Source organism: Oreochromis aureus, linkage group 11, assembly GCF_013358895.1.
Source record: "Oreochromis aureus strain Israel breed Guangdong linkage group 11, ZZ_aureus, whole genome shotgun sequence".
Classification (NCBI taxonomy): Eukaryota; Metazoa; Chordata; class Actinopteri; order Cichliformes; family Cichlidae; genus Oreochromis; species Oreochromis aureus.
In genome coordinates, this window is record NC_052952.1 from 14,083,838 (window position 1) to 14,100,575 (window position 16,738).

Sequence of the window (16,738 nt, forward strand, 5' to 3'; positions counted from 1 at the left end):
TTCTAAATATTAAGAAAGAACTTACACTATGCCCCTGCCATTCAGTCCAAGTCTCTTCAGTCTCTTCTCCATTCTCATCTGAGCAGGTGTAGACTGTGTATAAAAGATAGACAGCCACTACCGCATTGCCCGTTGGTTTCCACATTAGCTTTGTTGTCATCGGCATCTTGTTTTTCTGGAGCCATCCATGACCACAGTTACTCAAAAAGGGTCGAGTACCGTGTCAGCATGGACTTTAGATGGTACCCTTTTAAGTTCCTGTTGGTCAACTCCACCTATATTGAGTAGACACTCAGCAGGAGAGGAGCAAAACATATAAACATTGTCTGCAAGGGAGTCCTAACAACAGTATCCTGAGCAGCAACGTATGATATAGTGGCCTGTTAAGAGTTTTACAAAATGGGCAGCAGAAGTAAACAGCTGACAGCTCTGGATTTCAACTTAGATTGTAGATTAGGGGGGTGCCTGAAGATAAAGTCCATCTTGAGGTCAATTCAGATTCTGAACCAAATGAGGAAACTGCTATTCATATCCCTTCAAGAAAGACAATCACATCATAAATAGTGAAATATAGTGGTCTTCATCCTCAACTATACATCAGGCAAAATTGTCTGCACAAACATAATAAAGACAAGGAGCTGGATAAAATGCATTTACATGGATATACATGGTCCTCATCCTGGCTGGGGTTTATAGGTCAAAGGATAAATCAACAGTCAGTCTGTGGGATACAGGACATTCATATTTTCTCCAGAGTAGTCTGATTTGATAATTGAGAGATGAGCGCTTTCAGATGGGAGAGAGAAGGTCACAGCTGTTATTATACGCTATTAAAAATAAATATATTTAAAATACATTTCTAAGTGCCATGAAAAATGATTGTATTTTATATGTAGGTCTTTCCAATGTACATTAACACATTTTTAATATACATTTTTATGAAAAACGACTGATAGAACTGCATAATGCTGATCAGAAAATGTGATTGAGAGCACGACGCCAGAAGACTTCAGCACCATGGACAGGGCCGAATCCGCTGATTGGCTGCGCGTGGTTATATAAAATCGTGCTCCCTGAAGCTGCACGCTTCTTATGACCTTCGTAGTACGGAAGCAGCATGACAGGCACCAAAACCCGGCTGTAGAGTAGCGGTATTAACCCTTCACATCCTCACGCACCAACCCCAGTCGCCCCCCCTCTCTCGCTTCTCCCTTGAGCTCTCGCGATAAAAGAGGCTGCAGTGGGGTTGGTAACACTGCGTCACCTGACTCAAAGGAGGGGGCAGGGCGTGTTGAGAAATATAAATAAAATAATAATTAAATAAACGGAAGGATGTAAGTCCACCGAAAGCACCGCCATCCAACGACCCGTTTTGAAGCGCGCATCCCCGGACCTGACGGTGAGGAAGGCGCAGAGGAAGCATAGGGCTGCAGGAGGAGAAGGAGAGAGAAAAAACAAACAAACAGAGAAAAAAACGCTGCCCTGGATGGTGTGGGATGAAGATGATGATGATGTTCCCTTGCACGCCCCGCTGATACTCAGGGACTGTGAGACTGGTGGTGGCGGTAAGGATTATCCAGGAGACAAGTGGAAGGAAGACAGGGAGGAGGGGGAGGCAAGAGACAAGCATCATCCCGGGAGGACGGCATTGTGAGGGAGACTGTCCGACCATAACGCGGAACAGTAAGAAATTCATTAAAAAACGGAGGGAAAACACTGAATTAAAACCTGGATTAGCATTTTACTTTTTTGCCCTCTTCTTTTTTTCTTTTCTTTCTTTTTTTTTTTTGCATATAGACTGTAATTATCACCGGATACTGGCCTTCAGGGAAGAAAGTCAGTTCATGATCGTTCCAGAAACGCATGCAGATCCAGCAGATCTGAGTGGGAATACCAGCTCTCCGCTTGTTATGCAACTCAAATCAATTGCGGCTCTTTAGAAAGTGCCCTAATATTTCTTTTCCTGGAGCTTGTGTCTGTGTGGTGTTTTCGAGGGCGGCTGGGATTACTGAGGCTGCTCGCTCATTCCGGCGTGTGTGTGTGTGTGAGGGGGGGGGGGTAGGACCATATTGGAGGCTTGCTGGTTGGACTCCGCGGAGAGAAGATGTCGGGGCAGACGCTGACGGACCGCATCGCCGCGGCTCAGTACAGCCTGACGGGATCCGAGGTGTGCCGAGCGGTGTGCAAAGCCACCACGCACGAACAGACAGCCCCGAAGAAGAAACACCTGGAGTGTGAGTACATCTACGACTAAGTAACCCCTCCATCCATCCTTCTCATGCACAACTAGGCCTTGCACCAAAGCCATGATGGTTACCCCCACCCCGTTCCTCCATGTGTGTTAATATGCTTGGATGGGTTTCTAGTCATAGTATATACTCACGTGTATGAACACACACACACACACACACACACACACACACACACTACCGAAAGACCACCAACAGAAACTGCTTTCAGTCTTAATTGACCAAGCCAAAGTTAATGTATAATTACAGGGCCTCTCACCCGCTCACTGTGCATTAGTGTAGAGCCAGAATAGGGAAACCACAGAGCCTCCAACCAGATACTTACAGATAAAAGTCCCTCTGATTGCATACTATCTCTCCCTCCAGTGCTGCTCTTATGCTAGTTACTGCAAAATTAAAAGGCTAAAAGTAGTTTCAGTACTACTAAGCACACAGGTGTGGTTGTTGCCTGAGACCTTGTCCTCTATGGTAGCACTGAAAAAACTGCCAACATATTTATCACAGATTTCCTTTTTTCTTGGTGCAGTTTCTTGATGTTTTTCATTGCACGAACAGGGATGTCAAATGAAGGAGGAGGTGGTGCCAATTCAATTAAAAAAAGGCTATTAGCTTTTTGGAAAGGGTGGAATGGGCCTGTATTTACTGATAACACACCATTTCAGGGACAGTCAATATCCCCAGTGGTCATCCATACATAAAGTAGATTGAACTCTGCAATGACTCATGTGCAGAATAGATAATAGTGAACACAGCAAAGGTGGAGGTTTCAGTTAGAGTGTTTTTTAGTTCAGGATGCAAATGAATGACACTGTCTCAAGGCCTTTAAGTAGTTTTTGGCAACAAATATGCAAAAAACAGACCAAAAACAGCAATAAGAACAAGCTTTAAAAACCAGCGTTACTGCAACTGCTAGTGGTGTCTTTACTTCTTTGCATTTGATCAGAACATATACATGTGAATAACACAGCCTTTTGCTTTTTCTGCACAATGATATAATACAGCTTGTATTAAGATATTCAACACACTATTAATTTGTCTATAATATAAACACCATCCATGCATCACATCTGGGAAACATAAAGACTTGGCATAAATAGAAATTCAATTCAATTCAATTCAATTTTATTTATATAGCGCCAAATCACAACAAAAGTCGCCTCAAAACGCTTTATATTGTATAGTAGATAGCACAATAATAAATACAGAGAAAAGCCCAACAATCATATGACCCCTATGAGCAAGCACTTTGGCGACAGTGGGAAGGAAAAACTCCCTTTAACAGGAAGAAACCTCCGGCAGAACCAGGCTCAGGAGGGGCGGCCATCTGCTGCGACCGGTTGGGGTGAAGAAGGAAAACAGGATAAAGACATGCTGTGGAAGAGAGACAGAGATTAATAACAGATATGATTCGATGCAGAGAGGTCTATTAACACATAGTGAGTGAGAAAGGTGAGTGGAAGGAAAAACTCAATGCATCATGGGAATCCCCGGCAGCCTCGTCTGTTGCAGCATAACTAAGGGAGGATTCAGGGTCACCTGGTCCAGCCCTAACTATATGCTTTAGCAAAAAGGAAAGTTTTAAGCCTAATCTTGAAAGTAGAGATAGTGTCTGTCTCCCGAATCCAAACTGGAAGCTGGTTCCACAGAAGAGGGGCCTGAAAACTGAAGGCTCTGCCTCCCATTCTACTTTTAAATACTCTAGGAACAACAAGTAAGCCTGCAGAGCGAGGCGAAGTGCTCTAATGGGGTGATATGGTACTACAAGGTCATTAAGATAAGATGGGGCCTGATTATTTAAGACTTTGTATGTGAGGAGCAGGATTTTGAATTCAATTCTGGATTTAACAGGAAGCCAATGAAGGAAGCCAAAACAGGAGAAATATGCTCTCTTTTCTAGTCCCTGTCAGTACCCTTGCTGCAGCATTTTGGATCAGCTGAAGGCTTTTCAGTGAGTTTTAGGACATCCTGATAATAAAGAATTACAGTAGTCCAGCCTGGAAGTAATAAATGCATGAACTAGTTTTTCAGCATCACTCTGAGACAGGATATTTCTAATTTTAGAGATGTTGCGCAAATGGAAGAAAGCAGTCTTACATATTTGTTTAATATTTGCATTGAAGGACATGTCCTGGTCAAAAATGACTCAAGGTTCCTCACAGTATTACTGGAGGCCAAGGTAATGCCATCCAGAGTAAGAATCTGCTTAGATACCATAGTTCTAAGATTTTCAGGGCCGAGTACAATAACCTCAGTTTTATCTGAATTAAGAAGCAGAAAGTTAGCGGCCATCCAGGTCTTTATGTCTTTAAGACATTCCTGCAGTTTCACTAATTGGTGTGTGTTACCTGGCTTCATGGATAGATAGAGCTGCGTGTCATCTGCATAGCAGTGAAAATTTATGCTATGTCTTCTAATGATGCTGCCTAAGGGAAGCATGTATAATGTAAATAGAATTGGTCCTAGCACTGAACCCTGTGGAACACCATATTTAACCTTAGTGTGTGAAGAGGACTCTCCATTTACTTGAACAAATTGGAGTCTATTAGATAGATATGATACAAACCACTGCAGTGCAGTACCTGTAATACCTACAGCATGTTCTAATCGCTCTAATAGGATATTATGGTCAACAGTATCAAACGCAGCACTGAGGTCTAGCAGGACAAGCACAGAGATGAGTCCACTGTCAGAGGCCATAAGAAGATCATTTGTAACCTTCACTAAAGCTGTTTCTGTGCTGTGATGAGCTCTGAAACCTGACTGAAACTCTTCAAATAAGCCATTCCTCTGCAGATGATCTGTTAGCTGTTTGACAACTGCTCTTTCAAGGATTTTTGATATGAAAGGAAGGTTGGAGATTGGCCTATAATTAGCTAAGACAGCTGGGTCTAGAGATGGCTTTTTAAGTAAAGGTTTAACTACAGCCACCTTGAAGGCCTGTGGTACATAGCCGATTATTAGAGAGAGGTTGATCATATTTAAGATCGAAGAATTAATTAATGGCAGGACTTGTTTGAGCAGTTTTGTAGGAATGGGGTCTAAAAACACGTTGATGGTTTGGAGGAATTAATTATTGAAGTTAACTCAGAAAGATCAATTGGAGAAAAAGAGTCTGACTTAACACCGATGGTACTAAAAGTAGCTGTAGATAATATTACATCTGTGGGATGATTATTGGTAATTTTTCTCTAATGATAAAAATTTTATTTGTGAAGAAGTTCATGAAGTCATTACTAGTTAACGTTAAAGGGATTGTTGGCTCAGTAGAGCTCTGACTTTTTGTCAGCCTGGCTACAGTGCTGAAGAGAAACCTGGGGTTGTTCTTATTTTCTTCAATCAGTGACGAATAGTAAGATGTTCTGGCTTTATGGAGGGCTTTCTTATAAAGCAGCAAACTATTTCTCCAGGCTAAATGATGATCCTCTAAATTTGTGACACGCCATTTCCTCTCCAGCTTACGAGTCATCTGCTTTAGGCTACGTGTTTGAGAATTATACCACGGAGTCAGGTACTTGGATTTGAGGCTTTAGTTTTCACAGGAGCTACAGTATCCAGAGTCGTGCGTAGTGAGGAGGTAAAATTATTAACAAGATAATCGACCTCTGTTGGAGTAGCGTTCAGATAGCTGCTCTGCTCTATGTTGGTACAGGGCATTGAAGATGATAACAGTGGGTGGATTATATTCTTAAACTTAGTTACAGCACTTTCAGAAAGACATCTACTTTGATAAAGTCTACTCTCCACTGCTGTGTAATCAATTATTGTAAATGTAAATGTTATCAGGAAATGATCAGACAGCAGAGGGTTTTCAGGAAACACTGTTAAATGTCCAGTTTCTATGCCATATGTTAAAACAAGATCTAGAGTGTGATTAAAGTGGTGGGTGGGTTCTTTTACATTTTGAGAGAAGCCAATTGAGTCTAATAACAGATTAAATGCGATGTTGAGGCTGTCATTTTTAGCATCTACATGGATGTTAAAATCACCCACAATAATTATTTTATCTGAGCTGAGCACTAAATCAGATAAAAGTCTGAGAAATCAGAGAGAAACTCTGTGTAAGGCCCAGGTGGACGATAGATGATAACAAGTAAGACTGGTTTCTGAGTTTTACAGCTGGGGTGGACGAGGCTAAGCATCAGGCTTTCAAATGAATTAAAAGTCTGTCTTGGTCTTTCGTTAATTAATAGACTGGTGTGAAAAATTGCTGCCACACCGCCCCCTCGGCCTGTGCTTCGGGATTTCTGGTAGTTAGAATGACTCGGGGGTGTTGACATGGAAAGTCCTCAGTCCTCTTCCTACACCAATGAAATCAGTGATCCTTGACTGGATTTTTATCCAAGGAACTTTTTGCCCCAAAAATGAACAATTTAGTGCATTTATTTGGTTTTGGAATAATTGGAAAAATGAGGAAGTTATTGAAACAAGCTGGTGAGAGGTCAGTGAGTGCAAGTCACTGAATCGTTGAGGTTATAGGCATCTATATAGACAGAAACTGTTTGAGGGAAAGTTACGGCCAGGATGGCCGATGTGTTTGAGGTGTGGACCCAAAAGCAGACATGGGAGAGAAAAACGAAGTATAACAAAAAGCAAGCAGTTTATTAAGGCTGATATCAAACAGAAAAAAAGGCAAGACGGGCTGGGGAAAAAACTAAACTTAAACCTAAACTGGGATAAACTAAAACTAACATGAAAACTATGCCATGGTACATGAACATGAATCAGAACAGGTGCATCCGAAAACTGTGACAAGAAACATGAACATGAACCTGAACCTGAACCTGAACCGAAGCATGAAAGTAATCCTGAGACCTGAAGAGCATGATGTGAGACAAAGAGACGACCCAACAGAGGGGGAACAGAGGGAGATAGAGGACACCGAAGCGTAATGAGGGAAGTGGAAACACCTGGGGAAACACAGCTGACACAAATGAACCTGACGCCACAGGGGAAGCAAAACTAAACACACTGAACATGGAAACACAGACTTTCAAAATAAAACAGGAAAGAGGAGAGAGACACAAGGGGAACCTACATAGACAAGGAGATAACACATGACAAACAGAAAAAGACTCATAAACAAGGAGACATGGACGATAACATAAACTAGACTAAACTTCAACTAAGACGAACTAATACAAAATAACCCAAAATGCTCGGTCACAGACCCAGCCCCCTGACAGGGAAATTATTGTTTGTGTAATTTTAAACAGACAGAATCACCAGGGTTGGAAATATAACGGTGAAATCATTGTTTGTCAGTAGGGCTGCCACGATTAGTCGACTAGTCACGATTACGTCGACTATCAAAATCGTCGACGACTGATTTAATAGTCGACGCGTCGTTTGAAGCTTTGTAAGATCACAAAAGACGCAGGAATAAGTAGTAGGATTTAAGAGTGTAATAACGGACTGAAACAGAAGATGGCAGCACTGCATGTACAAGGATGCCAGCTGCCGTTACACTCAAGAAGAAGAAGAAGCAGTGTCCCAGAATTCATAGCGCCCCCTGCTCAGTTTTCAACAATGGCGGCAGCTAGTTAGTTTTAATATTACTCTTATTAATCTTTCTGGGTCACAAAATAAACGTTTAACATATTTTCAGGAGAGAATGTAGCTGTGTAAACCTCAAATATCTGCTCAGTTTATCAAGACACCGCATATATTTTCAAAAGCGCTCCGGCGCTTTCGGAGACGTCTGTTACCCACTAGCTCGATAGCTAGCCGGGGCAAGGCTCACTAGAGCCCGTGAGAACACCGGACTCCCGGCAAATCGTTTTCTAACCCACCACCGTCTTTCGCTACTCAGGTTAAACATATATAAGTCACTTAGATAACTTAAAAATGTTATTGTTTGGCCTTTTTTTAGTATTTTATTTGTTCCTGAGTAAATCGGTTTGGCTGAGATTAAAGTTATAGTTTATACACGGCTGAATAAACGTCAAGCAGACAACTGATTATCAGAAGTGTGAGATGCTCGAGAATATACTCCGGTGTCCCGTTATATTTTAGATAGCAAGGAGTTTATTAAACTTTACCGAAACAATCTGTAAATCTCATTAAATTTAATAAACTATCATCTTGTCTTTATTTTTAGTTAGCACATACCCTAAACACTTAAAACTGTAAGCTAATGTTATATAAGAGCAGATGCTGCTGGTGCAATAAGCTGTACGCGTTTCGTCCAATGGATGCATGATCCGATTAGTCGACTAATCGCAAAAATAATCGGTGACTAGTCGACTATCAAAATAATCGTTTGTGGCAGCCCTATTTGTCAGTGTCCAGTCATACATGCCCATGCCATGACACTTCCTCCGCCGTGTTTGACAGATAATGTTGCTTTGGATCATGAGGTGTTTTCTCTTTCTCAATACTTCTCCCATCATTCAGCTGCAAGTTCATCTTGGTTTCACATCCACTTATTTGTCTTCTTCTTCTTCTTCTTCTTCATTTTTTTTTTGCAGATTTTCCTTCAGATGTTTTCTGGCAAAGTCTAATCTGCTCTTCCTGTTCTTGAGTGTAACCAGGGTTTTGCACCTTGTTGTAATCTCTGCATATATCTGTTTATGCAGGTGTCTCTTTATTATAGACTGTGTGACAGTGATACCTCTTCCTATGTGAGGATGTTCTTGACTTGGTTAGACGTTGTGAAAATGGGTTTTTTAATAATGGAAATAATTTGCCACTTCAGTTGTCTTCTGTGGTCTTTCAGATCTTGTGGTGTTGCTGAGCTGGCAAGTCCTTGTTTTTAAGAATAATTCAGATTGTTGATTCGGCTGTGTCCATAAAGTTTTTCCTAGTTTTTCTCTCTCTAATAAGTTTATTTTGATTTTTCAGGGTTATTATGTCTTGTGCTTTTGGCATCATATTGAAATACAGTGATAAGCTATCAAATACAAATTCAACACTTTAAACCAACTTCAGACATTATGTCTGCTTCACTGGGAACAGGCCTCACCTCAACTACTCGTCACTCAATTGTCCAATTCATTTTCAGTCTATATTAAAAGTCTGCAAAGCCTACACTTCAATCACATATTGATTGTTTGAATCTACCATGTTGGTGTTTGTCCAACAGCTTGTGGACCTAACTGCACACATTAAAACCTGTCTATAGCCATTCACAGAAGTAAAACACCTAGCTTGCTCCTACACTAAGCTAACATCCTTGTTAGCTTATTTTCTATCTTATGTTAAAGCTAAACCTTTCGTTTTTAAACATGCTTTCCCCCACTATATTAAAAATAAATAAAAACTATATATTAAAATGTATTTGGCAGTGACAGGCTGAACATGCATGGAGGTAAAACTCATTGTTTCAACTCTTACAAATAAATTGCATTAGCATAGCTTACTGTAACTTTAAGCTAGTACCATTTAGCTGTTAAAATGTCTGCTACAAGTGCCAAAATGCTAAAGACCTTGTGGTACTGGAGAGAACATATGTATATTTGAATTGTGAAATACAACGTTACAGATTAACAGGATAAATTCTTACCTTCAGGAAAACTGTACAAGGGGGCAAAGGGTACACCAGTAATATAAATTTATAATGGGGAGCAAGAGAAGAAGAGATGAAAGATGTTGGGGGGTCAAAATTTAGAACCTTGCCTGAGTTTGTGTAATTGTATTAAGAAGTCACAGCACCAATGTCAGAAATGAACAGAAATGAATAAATCAGCTCCAAATGTGGAGCTGAAAATCTTTTAGCTGAACTTATTTTAATTTAACATTTTAAATTCATGGAGCTCTTGAGTTCATACTTTTTTTTTTTCAATCAAACTGCTTCATTGTATGTGACAAAGGTAATTTGTTCTGCGCAGGAGAAGCAGCCTTAGGTTATATTGTCTGACATTACATCCTGTTTTACCCATAGCTGACATTTACCCAGTGTGCTGCTTGGAGAAAAAATGTCTACTTTTACCGCTAGCAGAAAGATGCATCTTAATCATCAGTGAAACTTGTTGCCAAGATCCTCCAACACCGCTGTTGTCCTGTTTTATATCGACATGCTTGGCATCCATTAATACCCCTGGAAATACACTCTGTCATCCACACAATCACATGGATTTATGTATGTGTATTTGGCTCTAGGATACTCTATTACTGAAGCAATTTACATATTTTAATTACATAAAGATGCTGCAAAGATATAACTGGTTGCCTTCTTTCATATCAAATCCTTGTTGTATTTCATTTTTGGGGGCTTTTTGGCTTGTAATGTGAAGCACTGCTTCTCACTCTGCCTGAAACCTGACAGCAGCACATTTTTTGTCCCTCTCCAAGTGAATAGATAATGTTTGTAGTTGATCAGTCTGCTATCAGTGCAAAATGATACACTAAACATGCACTAACTTCACTTTGCAAGTCATTTAAAAAGGGGGGAGAAAACATGCTGAATTGTAAAAGGGCACTTTGTGTTAGGAGCTGTGTGCTCAAGGTCTAAAAATATCTCTCATGGATTGTTCCACTGACAGCCAAATGTGTGTTCGTTTGGTTCAAGTGACATCCAGGGCAGTAAGCTCCGCAAGCTGTGATCCCAAAACCGTGCAGTGAGATAGAGAGATGGGAGAAAATTAGAAGTTACTGTATTCAGACTGAATCAGGTGCTGTAGCGTTTCTGAGGATGAAAAGCACAATAAATGGATGATATTAGAAAAGAGTGGGATGAGAATATAAGCAGACATGTCTCCAGGTTCATGCCTCTTTACCTTGGGTTTTTAAAAGGCTGGAGAAAACAAAACACAATGATTAATAGTTCAGTAAGTGTGTGTCTGTGGAGGCTTAGCAAGTATTTGATATCACTTTTTAAAAAAAAAGTATTTTAAGAGCCTGACAGATGATCGGAAGTCTTCTAAACTCTTAAAAGATTAGCGCTCAGGCAGCAGCACAGATTGCCCGACACCCCACATGCTATGAGTGTGTCTTACAGAAGGATCTTGATATCCTCCACACACACACAAGCACACACGTGGCTGCATGTGTGCATTCACAAGCCTTTGGCAGCATCTCAGCATGAATGGACTTGAATGTGGATCCAAGTGAGGAGGTGCAGCTGGGAGTCAAGTGCTTCAATGGGCCAACGTTTTAAAGGGCATGAGGATTATAGCGGTGTACAAAGATCACTTCTAAAAAGGCCGGTAGTTTTTGGGGGTTTCTTTTGTTAGTCGCACAAAATGTTAAATATGCACTGAGCGTGTGCCATAAACAAAGTCACTGCAAACATGCTTAAAAGATTCCAAGCTAACTTAAAATCCAGCTTTTATGAGGAAGGAAATATGCTCACCAGAATTGCTGGCATTTTTTATAAACAGCAGAAAACTCAAGCAGGCACATTTAATGTTCCTCTCACCCCCAACCAGTCATGGCAGATGGCTGCCCGTCCCTGAGCTCGGTTCTCTTGGAAGTTTCTTCCTGTTAAGTGGGAGTTTTTCCTTCCCGCCATCAACATGTGTTTGGTCATAGGGGGTTGTCTGGCTGTTGGGGTTTTCTCTGTATTATCGTAGAGTCTGTTCCTTACAATATAGAGCGCCTTGAGACGACTGTTGTTGTGATTTGGTGCTATATAAATAAACTGAATTAATATGAGGTGTTCTCGTTGTTGTGGTGTGAAAATACAATTCCAGAACTATATGTGCACAATTAAGAGATACAATGTATTTTTTTTTTTTAATGTGTTAATGTTTCAGTAGATTACATGGGCTAACTTTAAGTTTAAATTAATCAGTAGAAATGTTTTTAGCGTGGCCATCTGCCATGCTGGCACGCACGTACCCTCAGAGGTTCACAATGGAGTGAGAAATGACACACGCAAGCCATGTTCCCCACACTTATCAATGTATGAAACAGAGATGTGTGGGATGACGGTGAGATGCTGCTGTTTTGAAATATTAGAATTTTAAAGAGGCGGCGGCTGAGTAGAGAAATGCCACCGCATCTGATGCTGCTCCTCCATCGTGGGCGTGTTCGAGATGCCGCTTTGGTTCTTTCTGCCTGGATTGATTGGAGTTGGTGGATTACTCAACATCTGCCACCGTAGCACAGTGAAACAGCAACTGCGACAAAACTACTTCAACCATCAGGTCCGTTTTGTTATTACCTGATTTGTTTTCCACTGCCTTAGAAATGAGCAGTTTATGAGCAGTGCTTGAATGCATCTCTTTGTGCAGCTGGTCAACAATTTCAACTAGATACAGGCCTAGAGCGTGGATCAGAAGACACGCAGGGTATCTGCAGCCTAAAGGGAAGCAACTAGATAACTAGTGTAACAGGATTTTAACATCTGCTAAATGAAGATGTCTTTGTTTTCAGGGACGGGCACCACAACTCCTGCTGCTGCTCCTAATAGCCTCCATCTTTAGCTGCCGCTGCTCATGTTGCCCCTCACCTCTTAATCCTCATGCTGTTTAGGAGCTATAACAGGTTTACAGTTTGAAGGTTATATTTTCAGGAATGTATGGCATCGTGTTCCACCTGCTCTTCTCTTCTCTTCGCTCCTCTATATCTACACAATATTTAAACCTTTGCGATGTTGATTATAATGACCTGATTAAGCGTCACGGCTGACATTCTGTCCATTTTTTTTCTGCAATCATTATCACCAGCTCTCTCTAAATCCAGTCACTCTAATGAACAGGGGTTTTTCGTGGGGTTTTTTTGTTTTTTTTACCCAGAGATGCGATTATACTCTGCTTAGAGCAAACACAGGATACAATACCTTCTGCGTGTGTGTGTGTGTGTGTGTGTGTGTGTGTGTGTGTTGGAGGTGGGGAGAAACGTAAACAGCGTGCTGAGTCCCCTTTGGCTGCTATGGTGCTGTTACCACAACATGAGTCACCATCAATGTGTTACCATGTTTGAGAGGCCTCCTGCCTCCTCGAAGGATGGAGGATGGGGGAAGGGGCTTGAAGCGTGTCTGTATTCGTTTATATGGTCAATGTTCAACTTTATTTGCCCTAAATAAAGGCGGTCTAGTGCAGACAATATCTCTGTAAAATATCCATCTTATTTTCCATCTTTGTTTTTATCATTTTAGATTCATGTCTCTGCACTGAGGGATTAATCCAGAGTGAGCATTCTGGGAAGCACACTTTCGCGGATAGCATTAGATGAGAAGAGTGATACCACTTCTGTATCTGTAGCAAATATGAAACCACAGGCAGGTTAGCATGGCTTAGCTTATCTTCAGTGGGATTCAGAGACTTGGCCTTCATTCCAAGCATGGTGGAAATGCTGAAGACATGTGCAGTTCAGTTTTCTCTGTAACAGCAGAGGCTTGGCATGTCTGAAATATGTCAGTAAAGTTGACACAAAGTGACATCTTTTTAAGCACCTCCACTTGTTGACCCTATGCTGTCAGTGTGGATATCATCACAGAAAGTGCTGGCTGCCTCTGCAGCTAACATTTTCATTGCGCTTCGGTTACATCCTGTGAGCTACGAATACAATCTAGTGCTGTAATCTTGCTGTTTTTGACACCTGTGACAGCTTGCTGTTGTCACAGTGTGTGTGTGTGTGTGTGTGCGTGCGTTTGTGTGTGTGTGTAGTTGTTGAAACAACTTTGTGGTGACCAAAAATTGGCATGCCACTATACCTGTTGGGACGAACAGTCACCAATTTGGGGACCAAACGCCGGTCCTGAAAAATTTGAAGGCATTTTTGAGGCTCAAAATGTGGTTTTAAGGTTAGGGTTACAGTTAAGTTTTGATTAGGTTCAGGGAAAGGGTGTTAGTCACTGACTGGCAAATTGTTGCCATGCAGTCTGACAACGTCAGATTTTCGGATCACTTCGGATCGCTTGGAAGCCTGGTCAAGAAGGTACTAAAAAAGTACCTGGTACCAGGTATTACTGCCTAATGGAAAACCCTAAAAACCGTTTCAAGCCACACAGAACCAACTGGAGTACAAACTAATGTAAAAGGGCTAAAAGTTGCCTGTTTAGCAATTTAGTATTTTTTAATTATGAAATTTTGTCCAATGCATTTGCCACATTTGGCTGAACACAGCGTGTCAGCATGTTCCCATATACCTCTACATTCGTCCTGTGGCTTTCATCCGCACATGCTGGCAGTTCCATTGGCAGCCAGACATACCCAAGCCTTGAGCCTGCTTCATCTCAAGAATTGTTCCTTCTTTTTTAACCACACTTTCTTCTTTCTATCAAGTTTAACAGTGTTTACATTTTGTTTACCTGCTTCTTTTTGCTTTTTTACTCAGCATTACTCATTCTCCATGGTTTCATTTCAACTTCACTCCTAATTTCACTGTATTTCAAAGCTAAATAACAACAAAACTTTTCCGATTTCTATCTGCAAGCTTGCCATTCTGTATTCTTGTGCTTGGAAATTGTGACGGACCAGTTCCCTTTATAACTCTTAAAGATTTTTGCTTAAAATGGTGCAGCTGGGGAAGAAGTGCCCAGTTACTTTTAACTGTCTAGAAAACAATTCTTCCTTTTCTTATACTGACGCACTGTCCAAATAGTTATGGACTGTGATATTCATTTTATTTATTTCGACTCTCCTGCATCATCTCTACTCCCACTCGTTCTTCTTCTCTTCTGTATACTGTTCGAGTGCAGTGCTTGCCTAATGGTGAGCTGCAGAGAACAAGTGCAAGAGTAAAAGAGGTTGTTGAGAAGGCTGGCCATGTACTGCTGCGCTGATCTCACAGCAGGGTTCTGCAAAAGCCTCCGAATGTCTTTCTAATGTCAAGCAATGTGTGGGAGGTGCACTCTCCTACCAACAGTGTGTGTCCAGATTAATGAGCCGGGTTATGGATCCCCCATGCCGCTGTTATCCGACCATCTACTCTAAATGTGAGCACCAGATTGAAAGTATTTGCTCCTTTTCTCTTAATTCCTCCCACCTCTTACCCTCCCTCTCAGGCCTATTACTCATATTCTTTGGAGGTCGCGGTGCCCTTGAGTTTGCTAGCCTGAGAATGAAAACATGCCGATTACAGTGAAGATGAATCTTTTGGGGCAGAGGGGGTTATTGTGCTTAAATGGGCAGGACTGGATGCAAGCATACACTCCTTTGTTCTGGTATGCAGATAAACAACAGCAGAATCTCCCACAGTAAAGGGGCATGTCTGTACCCAGGGCTGCGTATCAATAATGCAGGGAGGCTAGGGTTTCCTGCTGTTTTATTAGCCTGCTCTTTCTATCTGCTTCAGGATCTGACATTTGCAATAAAAAGCAAAGTGTCACAAGAAAATGTACCCCCTACTCACTGAATCACCAGGTAAGGGGCACTGTGGGAACATTTTGAGTTGTAAAAAAAGATTAAAATAGTTTTGAGGGTTTCACACCACCCATGCCTCTGTTAAAGTGATCTCCGTAGACTCCACAAGTAGCATGTAAGCAGCTACTTGAGGACTGCTATCTTGCTATAAAAAACTTCTTCTTCTTCTTCTTCTTGTGATCAGTGTTTAATTAAGAAAATGATCATTTGCTGTGGGTGTGGGCTTTGTTAATGCTGCTAAAACTGTCAGACATAAGGCGACTGCACATTCTTGTCTTTTCGCACCAGAAAGTGTCAGTTTGCTCCATGAATTAAGTTTTTGCAGTTAGCTCCAGGTAGTGGTATGCTAGCTATACTGTAGTTGTGATGCAAAGGTGGTTACACTGACTTCTTGTAACATAACTCTGCTGTTGCTGAGTTAATTTTGGGAAAAATGTTTAATAAAGAGAGGCACAGAACTACTAAATTTTCCCCATTAACACTTTTAGCATGGTTAGCCTGACACACCCTACTCTACTTCAAAACTACTTCAAGGCTAGATTGTTTTCAGTAGTTTATTACTGCTTCTGTTGATTCTTAAGAGTTTAGTTTAACCCACTAAGTTCAACGTTCTCATTGATAATGGCCCTAACCCTGACCAAAACTCTAACCTTTGGTAATCACGTTAGTTTTTATTAAATTGTTCTCCTAAATCTTGACAATGAAGTTGCATAATAATAATGATGATAATAATATTCTTACTGTAATTATCATATGTACATATGTAGTCTGTTCCCTAAGTCCTTGTTAATCAATCTGTTAGTGAATTTTGATTAAACTTAATATATGAATTGCCTAGGGTATCAGTGTCTATATAGCTTTTGGGAATTATTTTTATAACATTCAAATCCTTACAATTTATGTCTATTATGAGCACTACCAGCTGATCCCCCGCTAACAACCTGTCACCTTACGTGTTTGTTACATCACGTGTACATTATGTGTACATTGTGGTTTATAACTAAATGTTCCTAAACAAATTGTAGCACAGATGCAGTTTGAGGTCACTGAAATGTTTTGCCTTGCAAATTTGTAAATAAGTGTTCATCAGACAGTGATGCTAATAGTAACTGATTACTTTGTTCTGCACAATGAATATCTAGCTTGCAAAGAAAAAGACGAAGAAACACATTTAGAGATATATAATGAAGAAAAAAAGAATAAAATGATTAATTAACATGCATGTCTGCCTTAATACCTTAA

At 40.8% G+C, this 16,738-nt stretch overlaps 1 protein-coding gene across 10 annotated transcripts in view; it reads left to right on the plus strand.

Annotated features, from left to right (window-relative positions):
* The first annotated feature begins 1,292 nt into the window (after positions 1 to 1,292).
* snap91a (synaptosome associated protein 91a) overlaps positions 1,293 to 16,738 on the plus strand; it is a 57,503-nt gene continuing 42,057 nt past the window's right edge. For all 10 annotated transcript variants that reach the window (XM_039620101.1, XM_031740250.2, XM_031740251.2 and 7 more), the window contains exon 1: positions 1,293 to 2,234. In XM_039620101.1, coding sequence (XP_039476035.1) covers positions 2,105 to 2,234 — 130 coding nt within the window. In that variant the 5' untranslated portion in view covers positions 1,293 to 2,104. The remainder of the gene's footprint in view (positions 2,235 to 16,738) is intronic.